This window comes from Astyanax mexicanus, chromosome 4 (genome assembly GCF_023375975.1).
Source record: "Astyanax mexicanus isolate ESR-SI-001 chromosome 4, AstMex3_surface, whole genome shotgun sequence".
NCBI classification, from domain to species: Eukaryota; Metazoa; Chordata; class Actinopteri; order Characiformes; family Acestrorhamphidae; genus Astyanax; species Astyanax mexicanus.
This window is the reverse complement of record NC_064411.1, coordinates 29363776-29383822: the sequence shown is the minus strand read 5'-3', so window position 1 is coordinate 29383822 and position 20047 is coordinate 29363776. Positions and strand designations below refer to the sequence as shown.

The window sequence follows — 20047 nt, the reverse complement described above, 5'->3', positions numbered from 1 at the left end:
ATTATTTTGTGCATTTCTTAATTTATGAAATGGTGTTAAACTGTAGAGTGCAATCACATCTAATAAATCTATCAGACCACACAGGTTTTAGTTTAGCTATAATCAATATATAAGTCGTTGCAGGGAGGGTTGTGCCAGGACACAGATACCAATCATAGTATTGTTATAATCTTAGGGACTGCTGCTTTAAAGCGAAATAATATGGAATCATGCATGTATAAATGATTGTCTTTGCAGGACTGGGTTTGAGGAGGAGAGAATTGAAGCTTTACTGCACAAAATTGAGATCCAGATGAAGCACCAGTCCACCAGCTTTGGCCTGGCTCTCGCATCTGTGAGTGAAACACATCTACAGCTCTGTAAAAAAAAAATAATAATAAGAGAGTATATAAAAATATTGAGTTTTTTTTTTTCGATTTTACCAAATTGAAAACCTCTGGAATATAATCAAGAGGAAGGTGGATGATCACAAGCCATCAAACCAAACTGAACTGCTTGAATATTTGCACCATGGGTAAAGGCATAAAGTTATCCAAAAGCAGTGTGTAAGACTGGTGAAGGAGAACATGCGAAGACAGATGAAAACTGTGATTAAAAACCAGGGATATTCCACCAAATATTGATTTCTGAAATCTTACAACTTTATGAATATAAACTTGTTTTCTTTGCATTATTTGAGGTCTGGCATCATGTTCTCCTCCACCAGTCTTACACACTGCTTTTGGATAACTTTATGCTGCTTTACTCCTGGTGCAAAAATTCAGTTCAGTTTGGTTTGATGGTTTGTGGTTTGATTATATTCCAGAGGTTTTCAATGTGGGAAAATCAAAGAAACTCATAATTTTTAAGTGCTTGCTTTTTTTTTTTTTTCCAGAGCTGTATATTACATAGAACGTCTACATGAAGATAATCTGGACTTAGTTGACTTCACCCTAACCTTAATTTATCACTTTTCTTTCCCACTTCATTATCTTTTTCAGTACATTGCATCCTGTTGGAATCATGATGGAGACCCGGTCCACTTGCTGAAAATCAGTGAGAATGTGTCCAGATTCAGACAGTGTCTGCAGGAGAACCCTCGATACCTACAGGACAAAGTCCGGCAGTACTTTAAGGTATTTAATCAGACAGTGAAACAACTGACAAAAACACTCAACACTCTGGAGCAATCTGGATGGTGAGCAAGTCTGGGGAATTTCTTACAACTTTTAAATGTTCCTAAAAAACGCTTGCTAGGGCGCAGAGTGGTCCAGCGGTCTAAAGCGCTGCCACTATGAGCGGGAGGTCGCAGGTTCGAACCCCAGCTCATGCAGCTTTGCCATCAAGCTGCCGGGGCTCAGAGGGAGCACAATTGGCCCTGCTCTCTCCCCACATCACACCTAGGGTGATGTCTGCAGCACAGGGCATCTGTGAGCTGATGTATCAGAACTGAGACGCTGCGCTTTCCTCCAAGCGTGCATGTATCAGAGGAACCATGTGTTAGTGTTCACCCTCTTGGTTTGTTGGGGCATTACTAGTGATAGGGGGAGTCCTAATGAGTGGGTTGGGTAATTGACCGTGTAAATTGGGGAGAAAATGGGAATAAATTAGGAAAAGTGCTTGCTGTGTGTGGATGAGCACTGCTGAAAAAATGCCAGTTCTAAACCCTGCCATTAGAAGCAAGGCTAAGCTGTTTGTGTCCCTTGTATTACTACTAGGAGTGACTGACTGAACTTTACTGACCTTTTTAAAACAGTCGTAATAACAGAGAGGCTGTGTGTTGTTGGTGTTCCAGGAGAACACCCACCAGCTGATCTTGTCTATGAGTCCAGATGAGCAGTACGTGGAGAAACAGAATGAAGCAGAGCTGGAGAAACTCCAGCAGAAAATACAGGCTCTTACTGAAGCTGATCGTAAAAACATTTACGAGAAGGGTAAGAACCTGAAGATCATATCAAACTTAACTAACCACACACTGAAAGAGATAAACACGTACAGTGGTGTAAAAAAATAGTGTTTGCCCCTTCATCATTTCTTTTTTTTTCATATTTTAGTCCACACTGCTTTGCAGAATTGTTGTAATTCCACCTTATTGGAGTGTTTTCCAGCATGAATCACCTTTTTAAGGTCACGTCACAGCATCTCAATCGGATTTAAGTCATCAGGACATTGACTAGGTCACTCCAAAGTCTTCATTTTGTTTTTCTTCAGCTATTCAGAGGTGGACTTGCTGGTGTGTTTTGGGTCATTGTCCTGCTGCAAGACCCAAGTTCTGATATGAAAAAAAATCTTATCACAATATAGCTTTCCATATCAGGCGATATCAATATGTATCACAATATAAATCAAATCACTTTGTTACACTTAAAGGTTTTTATTTTACTCATAAGTGACAGAATAAGAGCTAAGAGAGTTATGGCCTAGCACAGTAGCAGGCTCAGAGCCTTGTGAACAGGTGGGCACAAGGTGGTCAGACAGCCTTTTTAAAAGAATTTTAAAAAGGCGTTATACATCCACACAGGTCCTATATATAGTCATTATTGGATTCATTACATTTTGACAAGTGATTTTGATTTAGTTTTAGTCTTAGTCTTTTGACCAAAATGTATAGTAGTTTGTCACATTTTAGTCTTTTGTTTATTATTAGTTCAATTCTAGTTTTAGTCGACAAAAACTAACTTTTTAGTCTACTTTTAGTCTTATAAATTTTAGTCATTTAAAAAGTATGTATTACATATTTTTACTGTTTTTCTCTTTTAGATTGGTTGTTGTTTTAAAATTATTCACTGCTAATGTTTATTAAAATAATAGCCTTTAAGTTTTGTTGCATTTAAATTCTTCATTTTTTTTCTTTATTTTAAATCTTTTTATTTATTTATGTATTTATTAATATTTTTACATGTTACAACAGTATACTTATATTCTGAAGTAATTAACATATCTGATAGGTTGTCCAGTGTTATCTGTTGTATTTTTTGCTCATGTATTATAGATTGTTATTTAGTATTTATTATTTTAGATGATTGTAAAATTAGTGACCTGGTTCTTTTGTTTTCTCAGGTTTGCAGTTGCTTTCTGAACAGAGCAAAACTCAGGATGCCTCCAGTTTACCTGCCCTGAAGGTGTCTGACATCACGCCCACCATACCGTACACACCTGTGCAGATGAGTACAGCAGGTAAACACAGCTCATACAATACCAGTCAAAAGTTTGGACACACCTTTTCATTTAATTTGTTTCCCTACATAGTAAATGAAAACTGAAGTCATTCAGACTTTGAAGGACTTTATTCCTTTCATTCGTTTTTTGAGGCTGGTAACTCTGATAAGTTTATCTTGTGTAACAGAGGGAACTCTTGCTCTTCTTTTCCTGGCGCGGTCCTGATGAGTGCCAGTTCCATCCTAATGTTTTTGATGGTCTTGGCTGTGACTGCACTTTGAGGATACTTTCTTGAAAGTTCTTGAAAGCATTTTTTATTTTTCTTTACTTACTTAAGTAGTTCTTGCTTCTCATAATCTGGATTAGAACATTATTCAAATAGAGCTATTCACTTTATACCAACTCTACCTTTATATCAACTCTATACAACTGATGCTCTCAAACACATTCTGATAAGATCAGCACAGCTGAAAGCCTGAATTCCAGGAGACTCTACCTCATAAAGCCGACTGAGAAAATCCAGCCAGGATGTGCAAAACTAGAAAAGTAAGAGCACGCAACTTTGCTACTTTAAAGAATCTAAAATATAAAACATATTCTGTTTTTTTTTGTTTAGAAAATAATTCCATATGTTTTTCTTTCACTAAATTGAAGGTCTGTCCAAGCTTTTGTCTTTTTGACTGAAATGTACATCTAGATGTCTAGTTAATCCAGTTAATGCCAGTAAGTTTCTTGTTGTGAGACTCTAATACCCTGATTAACTGATTAAGCAGGTGAGGCAGGTCCCTGTTGTGAGTCATATTTGGGCAAAAATCACTTGTATGTTAAAATGCTTCTTTCAGCCCCAGCTTGTCCAGAAATGCATGTGTAAAACATGTCTTTTAAAACTTAAATTTCACTCCTCAAATGTAGAGGGAGGCCAAGATAAAGAAAGGCCAATTTTCTTTATTAAAAAAGGACATCAATCAATTAACCTTTTTTTTTTTTTTACTCAGGAATGCATTGGGGGAGACCCTCATTTACAGTGCCGCCCAGCATTTACAGTTTAAAAGGGATTGAAAATATTAATAAGAAATTAGAAACAATATGAAACTAAATATTTTAAAGATAATAATAAAATAAAACATTTAAACATTCAAACAAACATTTAATATAGATTAATTAAATATATTTAAAAAATATATATATAGGAAAATTGACACACAAAAAGTAAATAATTTATATAATCTAAAATGTAGAAAAAGATAATAATAGTAAAAGTGAAGTAACATTATAAGAATGATAAGAAATGATAAAATGAATAGTAATAAACTAATCTAAATAAAAACAAAAGTAATTTTAATCATTAAAAAAACTAATTAAAAATTAAAATAATAAGAAAAAGATAAACTTATTTAAAACAATCACAGGCTTTCTGATGGTGCCTTGAAACTAAAAATTTGAAATAATTCAGTGATCCGACTGCACTGTAGCTAAAAGCAGATTTTCCCAGTTCACTAAAAACTCTTGTTACCTGACAGGTAATCCAGCCACTGGAGTGAGTCTGATAATTACTGTTATTTATTAAGATCATTGAAGAGATATAAGCTGACAAATGGCCAGAAAGTGATTTATAAATAAATATTTATAAATAGTGCCTCCAGCACTAGCAATAACAAACTGTTAGGTTGCATTTCTAATGAACTGTCTCTATCTGTACCATCAACCCCCTCCCCCCTCTTTCCTGCAGGAGGAGTTCCTGTCCAGTACTGTGAGCAGCCCACTAACGGCATGGTGTATTTCAGAGCCATGTGTAACCTCAACACCCTGCCAGAAGACCTGAAGATCTACGTGCCCCTCTTCTGCAGTGTCATCACCAAGTGAGGCTAAACACCAGCCAGTAAAAGGCCTTGAAGATGGAGTAGATGGCATAGAAATAAAATAGGAAATTTGTTGTCATGTACCGTATCTTTTGCACTATAAGGCATACTTAAAATCCTTTAATTTTCCCAAAAATCTTGAGTGTGCCTTAAAATCCAGTGTGCTCTATGTATAGGAGATTCGAGACCGGAGCAGTATTAGCATTAGCCGCTAACCACACTAAGCGCTAGCTCTTTCGCTGTTCTGAGGAGAGTATTATCGTACTGTAGTCTGCGTATTTACGGTGTTAAAACAAGCTATGTGGGATGAACCACTAGCTGATAGCACCCTGGCTTAATAGAACACTCAGGGTTCCTCAGTGTAGTGCTGTCAGGAGGCATTAGCCACTAACTGTGGCTAGCCTTAGTGAAAACCTGCAAATCTAAGCTTACTGTAAATAAACTGAAGCTCTTTACTCACCCAAATAAACTGTTTTTTAGGAGAGAAATCTGGGTAGATTGTGTTTTTTTTTTTTTTTAAGAATTATAGTTTTGTTTACTTAGCTTAGCTTGGTAGTGAGACCTGCTGAATTAGAAGGAAAATGTGGAACACCCCTGTTCCTTACTAGTGTCGCCTAATGCGCTTTATGATCCAATGCGCTTTATCTATGAAAATAGATCAGAAAATAGACGTTTATTGATAGTGCGCCTTATAATCATGATGCACCTTATAGTGCAAAAAATACCATATTAGAGCTGGAGCAACCAAAGTTTTTTTTTGTACACTTTAAAAAAAATTAATTCCTCCAGATTTTTATTAATCAGACTAAACTAATCCAAGATTAAGATTCTTGTTTGTTTTTCTGAAAGTGATCTAATACTATTTAACCTCAGGTTGGGCTGTGGAGAGATGGATTATCGTCAGCAGGCCCAGCAGATGGAGCTAAAGACCGGAGGAATGTCCGTAACGCCACAGATATTATCAGACACGGCAGAACTTGACTTGTATGAACAGGTAAGTAAGTGCTTGACGGTTCTGGTAGACATGCTAATGCTAAATATACGCTCATTATTGTTACGCCTGGAAGAAATAAACCAACAGACACTTGTTTGACTTATCTTCAGTGTTCTACCATAAAAAGATATAATAAATTAATAAAACAAAACCTATAGGGTGTATGCATCATCACAATGCCTTTAATTAGTTTCTAACTAACTAACTCTACAGTGAGCTGGCTTTATAGCGACATTATACTAGTGCAAAAAAATCTCAAAAAATTAGAATATCATTGAAAAGTAAATTTATTTCAGTAATTCAGTTTAAAATGTGAAATATTATATAGATGTATTACAGAGTGATCTATTTTAATCACTTATTTCTTTTATTGTTGTTGATTATGGCTTACAGCCAATAAAAACCCAAAATTCAGTACTCAGTAGACGGAGTCATATTTCGGGCAAAATCACTCTTTAGTCCGAATGCTTCAGCTTGTCCAGAAATGCATGTGTACTTGGTTAGGTAACTTTCGGTAACTGTTATCTTCATTCTACATAGCACTGCGATCTGACACTTTATTCTGGGGGCCACTATTTTTGATGATGAGTGTAAATGAATTAAATGTAGTATCTTTTTAATTGTTGCATTATACACAAGCTGTTGTTGTCGGCTACAGTTTTTTATGTTTGTGCAGTTTGTCCTTTTATTTAAAGATTAAAAGTGTCTGTGTTCTGTAGGGGATTCTTCTCAACTCTTCCTGTTTGGAGAGGAACTTGCCTGACATGTTTAATCTCTGGAGTGACCTATTTAACAGGTAAATGTAGAAGGAACGGTTTAAGTTTATTAGTATATGTGGGCTTAGATGTAGGAATTTTCTAGTTTCATGTAAGAAACTTCAACTGGAACACTCCAACCAGTCAGATTTCCTACTGGGAGAGTTCAGAATCCTGCAAGTCCAAAATGAATTGCAGTGAATGAAGCTGTTTCATAATATTCTTTAAATTAAGAAAGTAGATTGAATTAATTTTTTTTAAAAAGCAAATATAAGCAGTTGTAGTCTAAGTGTGAACAGATTGACTGTTTAAGGAGCTGTTGCTGAAGTTACTATCAGAATTTAAAGTTTTATAACTGGAGTTTAAAAGCTTTTATTATTAATTATATTTTACTGGCTTTTATGGTACATATTAAGTAGCAATAATAAGAAACAAGGGTGTCGCCATGTTTTCCTTGTAGTAGGGAAGCTGGGGGATGCGCCAAGTAAACAAAACTGTAGTTCTTAAAAAAAAAAAAAAAATTCTAATTCAAATGAGCACTGATTATTAATCTACACAGATTTATTTTCTGAAAACTGTGTATGTGGGTGAGTAAAGCGCTTCTGAGGCACACTGTCGATTTTTTTTGTGGGAAAATGTAAGGATTTTAAGTGCGCCTTATAGTCAGAAAAATAATGTAATTTTTAAATAGATTTTTATTTTTATTTTATTGTAGCGTTATCACTCGTTTGTTGTTATTTCAGTCCTCATTTTGATGATGAGGAGAGGCTGAGAGTGCTGGTGATGATGGCAGCTCAGGAACTGTCTAATGGAATCTCGTATTCGGGTCACTTGTACGCGATGACCCGGGCAGCCAGGACTCTCACGCCCTCTGCTGATCTGCAGGAGACCTTCAGTGGAATGGACCAGGTTAGTTAGTTGTTACCTCATCAGTCCTATCAGGCACAAGATCACATGATTATTAATACTTAATGTGCTTTCCCTGTGTGTCAGAACTCCTAAGATATGTTTGTCTGTTAAATGAGTGAATTAGTTTTCACTTCGTTAGGGATGCACCAAATATAGTGATGCACCGAAATCTTTGGTTAAAACCAACCAAATTGAAATATTTGGCTGAAGTACGAATACCGAACACATTTTGTCATGTTTTCATAAATGTTTCCCCCTTTTTCTTCCACTGAATAAATTAAATAGCCTAAATATATTTTTATCTTGCTTTTAATGACAATGCCATTTCTATATTATTCATTTTCACAAGATATCACCTAGGTAAATTAGTAAATTATTATATACATATAGCTCTGGAAGACCACTTCAGTTTCTGAATCAGTTTCTCTGATTTTGCTATTGATAGGTATATGTTTGAGTAAAATGAACATTGTTATTTTATTCTATAAACTACAGACAACATTTCTCCCAAATTCCAAATAAAAATATTGTCCTGTGTTGTAGAGTTTTTATTTACAGAAAATAAGAAATGGCAGAAATAACAAAAAAAGATGCAGAGCTTTCAGACAACAAATAATGCAAAGAAAACAAGTTCATATTTATAAAGTTTTAAGAGTTCAGAAATCAGTATTTGGTGAAATAACCCTGGTTTTTAATCACAGTTTTTATGCATCTTGGCATCATGTTCTCCTCCACCAGTCTTACGCACTGCTTTTGGATAACGTTATGTCTTTAGTCCTGGTGCAAAAGTTTAAGATAAGATAAGATAAGATAAGATAAGATAAGATAATCCTTTATTAATCCCGCAATGGGGAAATTTACAATGTTACAGCAGTACAGAGGAAAGGACAGAGAAACAGGCCAGGAAAAAAAGATATATAAAAACAAATAATGATAAATCTATATATACAAAAACAATTACAGGAAATATATAAAAGCTACTTTAAAAAAATTATATATAGTAAAGGAAATATATATACCGGTATATATATATACATCTAGTGCATAGAGATATAATTATGGTAGGGTGTGACCAGTATTATTGCACAAAGAGTAGCAGTAAATAAATATCAAATAAATAGTAGATAAAAAGGTGAGAGAAATATTGCACGTTAAACATATTGCACAGATGGTGAAGGTAGATAAGGTGACATGTAGTGAGGTAGATATTGCACACGGTAAGCATTACAGCTATACTGAGTAGTATGTAAGTTTGTATGAAGTACTGAGATAATAAACTAGTGTTTAGTTTGAGTGTGGTGTGTTTAGCTTAAGCAGTTTAGCTTAGTTTGTTAGTATCAGCTTAGTTTGATGGCTTGTGATCCTTTATCTTCCTCTTGAATATATATGTGGTTGAGTGCTGAGTGTAACTGGTTGTGTGTAAAATGTTATTGTAAAGCGTCCTTGGGTGTCTAGAAAGGTGTTAAGGTAAGTGTAACTTCATTCATTCATTCATTTTTTTTTAGGTGAAGTTTATGAAGCGAATGGCTGAGATGTCTGATCTGACGTCTGTGTTAAGAAAGCTGCCAAGAATAAAGAGACATCTCTTCAATCCAGATAATATGAGGTAAATTTCATTATATTCTGTTCATTTTTCTTCCATTTTTTACATTAACATCCTAAACCCCTATTTAAATCTGACTTTACTCTTAAACACAATGACTTACAGTGGAACCCATGCTAATAACTGAAATGTTTATGTATCTTTTTTTTTGGACTTTAAAGCCCTATCTGTATGTGATTAGTTTCTCAGGGGGTTCTGGGGAAATGTTCTCTTTTGTGGGGGTCCTCTGTGATTTTATTCCTGTGCGGAACGACCATGTATGTGTTTTTCTCAGACGTCCTCTGAGAAAACTACAGGCTGAATTATCTCCTGTTTTTCGCTGAACTCTGTGATCCTCCGGTAATTTTATTCCTGTCCGGATCCACATCTGAGTTTCTTCTCCTCGAGTTTAATAAAATAGCCATTTGTCCACTGCTGCGGACTGTAATTACACTTTGGGCACATGTTTCCGTGGAGATCCACGTGAAAACAACAGCGTGTGGAAATGGAGGAGCTACTGAATGTGATGTCATGTGACTGAGAAAGACTAAAAACTCACTTTTACTCCTGTTTTTTTCAATTACAGTCTGGATGCAAGAGTTGTAGTGTGAAATATTTTTCACAGACCTCCCCCTGAGAAACTAATCCCATCCAGATAGGGCTTAAGGCACAAATAAAATCCAGGGTTCCTCAGTGTAGAGCTGTCAGGGGGCATTTTCTAGTGCTAAGCACTGCTAACCATGGTTAGCGCTGCTGCTAACTGTGCTAAAATATTGGAAATCTAAGCTTACTGTAAATAAACTGAAGAGCTTTACTCACCCAATTAAACAGTTTTCAGAAGAGAAATCTGTGTAGTAAACAAACTGTAATTCTTTTTGCGTATTTTTCTACACAAAATACAATTACAAACCCAAATGCAAGTTAAAGAACAAGCAGAATTTCTTACATTTAAATTTACTTTTATTTCATTGCAAACAATATGGTTCTCTTATGTGTATTCATGCACACCATGAGTAAAATACAGTTTTTTTTTTAATAAATCTAATATCTAAAATGTACCATTTCAGGTGTGCAGTGAATGCTACTCCTCAGAAAATAGCGGATGCTGCAGTAGAAGTGGAGAGGTTTATGGGTAATATAGCCTCTCACAGAAAAGAGCGAAAACCTGTCAGACCAAATATTGTTAAGGTAATACACAACACATTGTCACATTAAGTAGTCTGTTTTTTTAACAGGTTGATACACTGACATGTATAGGGATGTCATGGGATAGAATCTCTGTATCATTCGTTCTTTTGATTTTCAATGGAGAATCCAAAATCAGAAAATGAAAAAAAAAAATTAATTACTTTGTTTTTCGTTTTTGAGCATAACATTAAAAACAAATAATGGCTTGTATTTTCTGTTTTTTATTTGATAATCCAAACAAAAATTGGAAATTTAAAAAACAGATCAGAAGCCGAACTTGATTTAGATTTTTCACTAGTGCCTTATTTGGATTGCAGTTTCACCTTAAATACTAACTGCAGTAACATAAAGACATTCATCCTGCATTAGTAAAAGGTTTATTTCCCTTTATTCATGACTGGAATTGACCGTATTTATGATCCTTTGGTAACCAAAAAACAAAATTAAATGCAGCAGAAACCCCCGCAAAGGTAACCCAAGCTCTCCCCACTCGGAAGGTGCCTTGCGGCGAGAGAGCCGAAGGCTAGGCTACCGATATCGATGCCACCATGTCAAAATGTGAACACAGGTTACAAGTAGGGCTGGGGCGGTATTGATTTTTTATAACCGCGGTAAAAAACTGACGCATCACCGCGATATTGCGGTTAACCGCGAGACCCCAAAACACCCCCCCCCCCCCCAAAAAAAAAAAAAAAACACCACAAATTTATTGGTAACAGATCTTTATTCTTCAAACCATACAGCCTACACACAACCTCTACATAAACCATAAATACAGCATAACAAGTGAACATATGCTGCCTGTATAATTCGTCATTGTACAGCTAACCTGTCTTTTTCCGAGCAGACTTTTTGAAGGAGGAGCTTGTCCGCCTCCCCCTTCTCCATCCATAGATCTATTTTAGGGCTGGCCCGAATAGCGGTTTTGAGCTCAGGATATTCGGCAGTAATTGGTAGCGAATATTCTACTATTCGTTTAAAAAAAAAGACGAATTAATCCACAGCAAAATTTTCCACTGACCCCCGGCCCCGAAAAAAATATATTTCTCACCCCTTTCCTCGGGCCGTTCGGGCTCAAGGCTCAAGAAGTCTGTGATAGGCGTCTGTTTTTTTTTTTATTCACACTCTTCTTATTTCTCATTAAATATCTACTAGATACAGATTATATCTGTACAGTATCATTTATTTCACTTCCCTCCTGAATATTTGGAGTGCATTATGTCTCCTTATGTTGTGTAGTTATGTAGTTTTCACCCCAGAATTTCTGCTGCCTCACACCAGGCTTCGGCTGCATCGCAGGGCAGGAGCGCAGCTGCGTTACGGCTATTTCGTTTGAATTGTGCAGTGCAGAGTATTACAGATTTTGTATTTTTGCACTTGGGCTATTAGCTCAATATTAAATATTTCGTTTGTTTATAAATTATTTTATATTCTTAAACCATGTTAAATTATATTTGATTGGAGGAAATTAATTCAGACATCATTTCTTTTTTGTCCCGTTACCGTTCCGCAAAAAAAAACCTTCTTTTAATCCCGCATCAGCCCGCCACATACACAGTTTTGCCGCACCTGCCCCGCGGTCCTAAATAAATTTAATAAATTACATTTAGTGCTTAAAATTAAAAAAAATATTTATTAAAACCGCGCTGAATAGTGCGGTCACGTTTCTTACCACATTACAAAAAAAAATCGGTGTGTGTGTGCGCGTGTCGGTCCATTCTCCGCTCCTTTTTTGTGCTTAGGGTTTTTTTGTTGCTTGCATGAGAATCACTGCGTGATTATTACAATTTTCTTAACTATTTATTAATGTGCTCCCACATCCTCTGGATTGATTAAACTCCTGTTCCCGCCAATAACAATTCAGTTCTGTCTGTGCCGCAAGATATCCTGACGGGACCCGCGTCATATAATATGTTGATTAAAATGTCGTGACGTTAAGAAATCGGCTCGCAAGAGACAACCGACCAAAAAAAAGACATTAGTTCCATTTTAAAATAATAGAAACCTGTCCTTTATGTTTGACAATTTTTGTTTCACTTTACGTGTCCTTACTCATCTGAAGTTTATTTATCTGAACTGAGTTTTATATGGTTATATTTGTAGCGGTTCTGAACTCAGTTCCGCGTGCTGTGAAAGAGACAAGGCGCAGCGCATTTTACCTCAGACTTGGTCAGATAACAACATTTCAGTAAAGATGGTGGTTATCGTTTTATATCATTGCTTTGCTGTTTGAACTACACTTCAACCAACCTTACTATTTTTACCAAGACTGAGGCGCAATGCCGCGCGTTCTCCGCGGTGCTCACGCAGAACAGCCAGCAGCCAGACAATGAATTAATATATTTTACTTTCTCAAAATGTGACCACGGAACACCTTACATGGCTCTATGGTTTACCTTGAGGTGGGTGAATTAGTTTGATGTGTTGGCGAGAGGTGCAGACACCACTTTCCGGCAAATCTTGCAGATGATTCTCTTCTGTTCTGAGTCTTTTTCTTCCTTTTTTCTCAACTTACTGAGCCTGCCCTGTAGCTTCCATTTCCGAGCCAATATTAGTGCTGCTAATCTTCACTCTCTTCAGCAGCCTCAATGGAGACGAAGTGAGCAGGAGACTCCAGAGCTGTTCTGACCTCAATGAGTACCACGCACCGCGTTTTGCTTAACCCATTCGCCGCCGCGCCAGTGCAGCGGCAGCACAGATAAATGACAAAATTTTTTATATTCGATATTATGAATTTTGAGATCGTTTGACACCAATATCTATCGCGATCAAAATATATTTGATATATTGCACAGCCCTATAGTGTAGGACTTACACTTGACATATTAATACTGAATTCACCACAGTTGTGCCTATATGGAGCATTTTACTACCGCTCAAAACGCAGTCAATCAGATTTGACAGCCATAAAAAAATGCGGTAATGACGGTAATGAGCTCATCACCGCGGTGACGTCCCATAACCGCGGTATTGCGGTAATAAAATTATCGTCACAGCCCTAGTTACAAGATTAAAGTTGTAATATTATAAATTAAGGTCAAAATATTAAGAGATTAAAGTTGTAAAATTACGAGAGTCATAGTATTTTTAGGGAAATGTAGTTCTAACTGCTTGGGCTCGGTTTTACGAATGGAGCACTGAGGGAGGGAAAGGAGCATTTTTCGCTTATGATCTCTTACAGGGCTGCTGTGATTACCATCAGTTATCTACATTTATAACTTGCTGCTTATATATGCGCTCTAGTGTTACAGTTAGATAATACTGTGACCCAATTTTGCCCCCCCGTGCAGTCAAATCCAGTCATGAATAAAGGACATAAACCTTTTACTGATGAAAGATGACTGTCTGTGTGTAACTACAGTTAGTATTTAAGGTGGAACTGCAATCCAAAAAAGGCACTAGTGAAAAATCTTAATCAAGTTCAGCTTCTGGTCTGTTTTTTTTTATTTCCCATTTTTGTTTGTATTATCAAATAAAAAAACAAAAAATACAAACCGTTATTTGTTTTTCGGTATTATATTCAAAAACGAAAAATGTAAGTATCATTGTTTTTTCATTTTACAATTTTGGATTCTCAATTGAAAAACAAATAAAAGAATGATACAAGGATTGGATAGGAATCCTTTAGACATACTTCACCAGTCTCGATCATTAGCACCCACTGCACTGTCTACTGTGGGTGGTAATATTAGCAGGACAGGTTTACAGCATTTGAATTTAAGATGTTTTTTTGTGTTTTTGTTTCTATTCAGAGACCATTGGATCTTCATGCTCCTTCTGGATCAGCTGCCAGTCGTAAACTCATCTCTGTATGTGCTAATTTATTATTTCACTAAAGTAATACTATAGGCCAAATGACACATTTGTAAAATACAACCTGTTTTAGGTCTATCACGATCTTTAGAAAAAGGGCCTGTGAGAGCTGTTCCAAAAGTGGAATATTGCCTTATTGTGGTTAAAATATTCTTATTTTATATACTCTTGACTTTTAGAGAAACTGTTGTATTGGTGCTTAGCAGTCGTATAGGCTTTTAATTTAGCTGTCTTGCCAGCATACATACATGCAAGTTTTCTTTGAAAGTTTTCTTGATCTTGCAGATTTCATTTTGACTTCCACAGTTCCCCTGAACAGCCAATTTGTAACATTCGCACAAAAGAAACTACAAGCTAAACTGTGCACTGTGCAACTTGTTTTAGGGAATGTCTGTGTGTCTTTGCTATCGTAACGTCAGGATAAATACACCTATTAGGCATGTACTAATTTTTGTTCTAATAATTGATCACGGGTGTGTTTTGGGTTGAGTTAACCCAATCAGTGTGTCACTTGCCATTTCCTTTAAGAGCCAGGTGTGCTCTGATTTTGGCACATTGTTATTTTAATGATTTCCAAATCAAAAGGAGAGAAATCTGTGTAGATTAACATCAGGCGCTCGTTTCACTTTGAAGTACATTCTTTTTTTTTTTTTTTTTAAAAGCCTTACCTTACCAGACAATAGACGTTAATTGATAGTATGCCTTATAATACGGTATAGTCCTTATAGTGTGAAAAATATAACTTAATATTATAGATTTCCTGAAAATATTTTTACGTTTTAAATCTTATTAATAAAAACAACCCAAAATGTGTCATTTAGCCGAGAGTGCCCAAACTTTCACCTTATTCCCCTACAAAGCTTTACTCAGCGTTTCTGTTTTAATTTATATTTTTTTGTACTTTGTGCTTTTTAGGAGGTTAATTTTAAGCCCTGTCAGATGAAGACGTATTTTGAGCTGCCGTATCCCGTTAACTTCGTTAGTGAGTGCGTGCGCACTGTCCCCTTCACACACGAGGATTATGCCAGGTAAACACAACTGCACACTGTCTCACAATATCACAATTACCTGTACATTACCAGCTTAAAACATTCAACTGTTTTAAACTTGTTTTTTTCTGTTTTAGTCTGTGTGTTTTAGGAAGGCTGATGAGTGCGAAGTTCCTGCATGGAGAAATCAGAGAAAAGGGTGGAGCTTATGGTGGTGGAGCAAGAATGGGCGGAGGCGGCCTGTTCTCATTTTACTCGTACAGGTGTGTAGGGGTGGGTGATACGGCACTAAATCGATATCGCAGTATTTAAGCTTATTTTTATCTTTTTTTTAAATCTATTTTTAAGTGTTTTACAACAGTAGTTTACCAAAAGCAGGATTTTGAGTAAAATAATAGTGTAAATAAGCAAAAAAAAATATTTGGGCCGAAACCAAGGAAAATGAAACTAAATTTTAAACATTTTTCCCACATTTTTTCACCGCTGAGTAAATATTTAAAAAGATCAAAAGTATGTACAAATTAATTCTTTAATTCTCAAATTCCTAAGATCACATAATGAAAAAAGTTGTATAATAGAAAAAAACTTTCATATAATGAAAAAATGAGTTTTGCACAAACACTGTATATTATTAATATATTACAGTACCATTCAAAAGTTTGGGTTTTTATTTATTTCATAATTTAATTCATATTTGTAGATCAATATTAAAGCTGAAGTGAATAAGTTTTGAGATTTAGGGGATTTATAGTGCCCTCTCTGGTGAGAATGGGTAATTGCACCGCGCATGCAGAAGATTAATTGTAAACTGGGCGGGTGTGAAGCGGTCTCCTTTCAGAGTGAATGAATCTGATTCCAGGTTATGTTCAGTCAGAGAGAGAGCACACTCAGTCAGAAACTTCACTCCTTCGTTTCTTTGTATTTACTGTAGGTAAATTTATTGTAGGTAAGATTTTTTGTAGACAATATATTCCTAGAAATGATTGCAATAAACAATGTTGTGATGTGTTGATGATAAATTGGTGAGCACTGTAATTGAATAATTTTTTTTACCACAATTCCACAGAGATCCTAACTGCTCTCAGACTCTGGGGGCATTCAGAAGTGGTGTGGACTGGGCCAGAGACGGAAAGTTTATGCAGCAGGACGTGGACGAGGCTAAGCTGTCTATCTTCTCCGCTGTGGATGCTCCCATTGCCCCCTCAGACAAAGGTCTTGTGTGTGTATATATATATATATATATATATATATATATATATATATATATATATATATATATTAGTATCTTTATAGATTTTTTTGCCTGTTTTGCTTAAAATGTAAATATTAACGTATTTTTTGAGCACTATCAATAAACATCTATTTTCTGGTCTATTTTAATACATAAGGTGCATTGGATTATAAGGCGCGTTATGAGACACTAGTAAGGAACGGGTGTCGCCATGTTTTCCTTCTAATTCAGCAGGTCTTGTCACTGGGGGCATCTAAGTAAACAAAACTGTAATTGTTCAAACAAGCATTGAATGTTAATCTACACAGATTTTACTTCTGAAAACTGTTTATTTGGGTGAGTAAAGCGCTTCAGTTTATTTACAGTAAGCTTAGTTTTCCAGATTTCCACTAAGGCTGGGTGCAGCAGCATTAGCATTAGCTGCTAACAGCAGTGCTAGCAGGATATAGATGCCGCCTGACAGAGAACCCTGAGTGTTCCTGTAAGCCAGGGTGATATTAGCTAGCGGTTAGTCCCACATAGCTTATTTTAACATGGTAAACAAGCAGACTACAGTCCGATATACTCACCTTTGAATAGCGAAAGAGCTAGCTCTTAGTGCGGTTAGTGACTAATGCCAATGCTTCTCCAGCAGTGCTAGCAGGGATTAGCAGCAGGGTTCAGGCTGATAATACTCACCAAAGAACGGCCAAAGAGCTAGCGCTTAGCGAGGTTAGCAGGTAATGCTAATACTGCTGGAGAACTAAACTTAAACTCCTATATAACGCTGTACTTCACCGGATTATAAGGCTGATTTTTGGGAAAATTAAAGATTTTTAAATGTGCCTTATAGTGCAAAAATACAATATATATAATCTATGATATTCTTTAAATGTGACACATTTTGATTATTTTTTGTGTCAAATCTGTAAAGTAAGTGCTATTATTGTTTTTGTTTGCTAAGATCTCCACGTCTTTCTCATGCTGCAGGTTTGGGGCTGTTTTTAAACGGGGTCAGTGATGAGATCAAACAGGCTCACAGAGAGAGACTATTTGCTGTAACGCACAAAAACCTTATAGACGTGGCTGGCCGGTAAGTACATTTTATATTAAAAAAACACAATAATAATAATGTATACAAAATGTGCCTGTTATTTATTTGGTTTTATTATTTTTTATGTGATTTTCTTTATGAAGCTTAAAAGCTGACAAGTATTTGCATTTTGTGTATTAAAAATAAGTTATTTCAATAAATATGCAGTATTTATATGGCTTAATTTATATATTTAATTTTTATTTTGGTTTTTGCTATAGTTCTAAGCTTGTAGGGTGATGAAGTGCACTGTTGATTTGATTTGTGGATCTGAAAGTGTAAGTAATAAATGAGAATGAGTGAGTGAGAATGAGTTTTCTGTCATAGACACTAATCCATCACGGGTTGCCAGATTTACACACAATGGCAAGCAGTGACTACTCTTACTGATCAGTGAATATAAACATTTCAAAATATCTGTCCAGCAACCTTCCTGAAGCTCACTGATTACCTGTTCAGCAGAAATATATACAGCTTGCTTGTTTTCATGGCTGCAGCACTCTGTTTTCATGTTGTTTTCTATACCTGCCAACCCTGAGTAGGGAAATATGACTGGGAGAATGGTGACCCACACGGATCTCCATGACGAGAAACACAGTTCAAATAAGAAAATACTGGCTGAAGCTCTGCTATAGAAAATATACTATAGAAAATATAATCTTTAATGGTCCTTTAAATGAATCTTTTTTTACTTTTTTCCTGTTTTTCGTCTGCAGGTATCTTGGTATTGGACAGAGGACGCGAGGAGTGGCAGTTCTGGGTCCCAAAAATGAAAATATAAAGAAAGATCCATCTTGGGTTGTTAAATAGAGAATAGTTTTCTTACCGGATCATCAAATGACTCCTGAATTCTTATCAAATAGATTTAAAACATTCTTTATCAGTCCGTTTTCTCTTGTTTACTTTTTCCGTTACTTTTTTTTTTTTGGCAACACGCACAAAGTGGTTCATGTGAATAGAAGAAATGGACTTTAAAACCCTGGATCTCATTGTTGTTGGAAGTCCTGTAACTCCATGAAGAATCTTTGTCACAATATATTATTCCATAAGTGATCCAGTGGCATTTCAGTTTTACAGGCCATTAAGTTTACATCAGTTTCACACATGATGCACTGCAGTAACGGCTGGCGGTGATTGACTGATATACTTCAGATGTAGTTCAGATTCAGAAGGTTTTTATATGTTGTTTTGAGTTACAGAAAACATTCCTTCATCCATTTTCTGAAAACTTAACCCTGCATGTTTTTTTTTTTTTCTAGTATGAAGTTCAAAATAAATACCTCTCAAATTCAGTGTTATATAGCAGTCAAAGCTAAACTTATATAGTATTTATAAGTTTTTTTTATTGTCAGGTAACTTTAAACGCACAACAGCACATAATCTGTAATGGATAAGGTTTAAAGGGTGTTCACCAAAACACTGACACTGATAAAGCTACCTAAGCTACCTTCTTGATCTTAGTCTTGGAAGCAGTTTAAATGATTAAATGTTTCTTCAGATCAGATTTTTTGGCTATGTTCATCAGACTACAATCCTAAAAATCCTATTTTTGCCATGTTTAGATATTTCATAGTGTGAACAGACAAGTTGATTTCAATGTGTCTGGGACAAACAACAATCTCATCAAATCCAGAATGGCAGAAGTGTGTGGGGTCCAAAAAGTGTGCCGCCAAAGTTGGGATACTGACGCTTGACGCTACCCTCACCAACTACAGCAGTTCCTGCAGAGGCATTTGTGATGTCCAGAGAGGCAAATCCAAGCTGAACAAAGTATCTAGTTTAAGAAGCATTTTATTTACCTGAACACAGAGTGTTGTAGTAAAAAGTCATTTTGACAAAGTGTGAATGTGTTCACTCTGGTTGAACTAGTGCTGCATAATACTGAAAAAAAAGTACATTACATTTACACTATTTTTTTTTCTGTGATCTGTATTGCGATATTGAAAAATACCGAGATTTTAACCAGGTCAATGATCCGACACTTCTCAATATTAATAATGTACTCAGCTTTACTCAATACTGAAGTAAAATGTGTCCCAGGAAATGAAAGCAGTGTACATGTTTCTTTTGGTTTTAAACAAGCAAGACATTTTGAACACCCTGAGATAACTGCTGAGATGCTGTTGAAATGATCTATTGTGCAGCCTTATCTTGAACACAATCCAGCAGTTTTTGAGAGAAAGAAAAAGTTATTTTTTCCAGAAATTGTGTTAATTAAATAAATTCATTATGCAAAGAAAATGCATAAGGCTTTTGGTGTCTTTATTTAAGTTTTTTATATAAGCAATGTCTCTTTTTCTTGCTCATTATAATAATGAATGTTAAGTGAGGATGTGTCTTTTGTTAGAGAAAATATTTAGAGACTAATTGAAATTGGTTGGCATTGACAGTATGTTTTGCTCACCAGCTCAGCATGGTTGGTTCACGGTTTGGAATGAGAGGGTGCCAAAATTTACAGAAGAAAGCATCAAGAAAAGTTCATAAAGCAAGTAATTAATTGACCTGTGTGTGCCTGTA

The 20047-nt window shown here is 35.8% G+C and overlaps 1 protein-coding gene across 1 annotated transcript in view; it reads left to right on the top strand.

Moving 5' to 3' along the window:
* The window catches only part of pitrm1 (pitrilysin metallopeptidase 1), a 32214-nt gene extending 12436 nt beyond the window's left edge, over nt 1-19778 (top strand). The window contains exons 12-27 of the mRNA XM_022679238.2: nt 238-334; nt 981-1115; nt 1775-1913; nt 3040-3156; nt 4868-4997; nt 5871-5991; nt 6711-6787; nt 7490-7655; nt 9161-9261; nt 10305-10425; nt 14178-14234; nt 15154-15266; nt 15365-15490; nt 16294-16439; nt 17428-17530; nt 18247-19778. Of these exons, the coding sequence (XP_022534959.2) occupies nt 238-334; nt 981-1115; nt 1775-1913; nt 3040-3156; nt 4868-4997; nt 5871-5991; nt 6711-6787; nt 7490-7655; nt 9161-9261; nt 10305-10425; nt 14178-14234; nt 15154-15266; nt 15365-15490; nt 16294-16439; nt 17428-17530; nt 18247-18340 (1843 nt within the window). The 3' untranslated portion in view covers nt 18341-19778. The remainder of the gene's footprint in view (nt 1-237; nt 335-980; nt 1116-1774; nt 1914-3039; nt 3157-4867; nt 4998-5870; nt 5992-6710; nt 6788-7489; nt 7656-9160; nt 9262-10304; nt 10426-14177; nt 14235-15153; nt 15267-15364; nt 15491-16293; nt 16440-17427; nt 17531-18246) is intronic.
* The last annotated feature ends 269 nt before the right edge of the window (nt 19779-20047 follow it).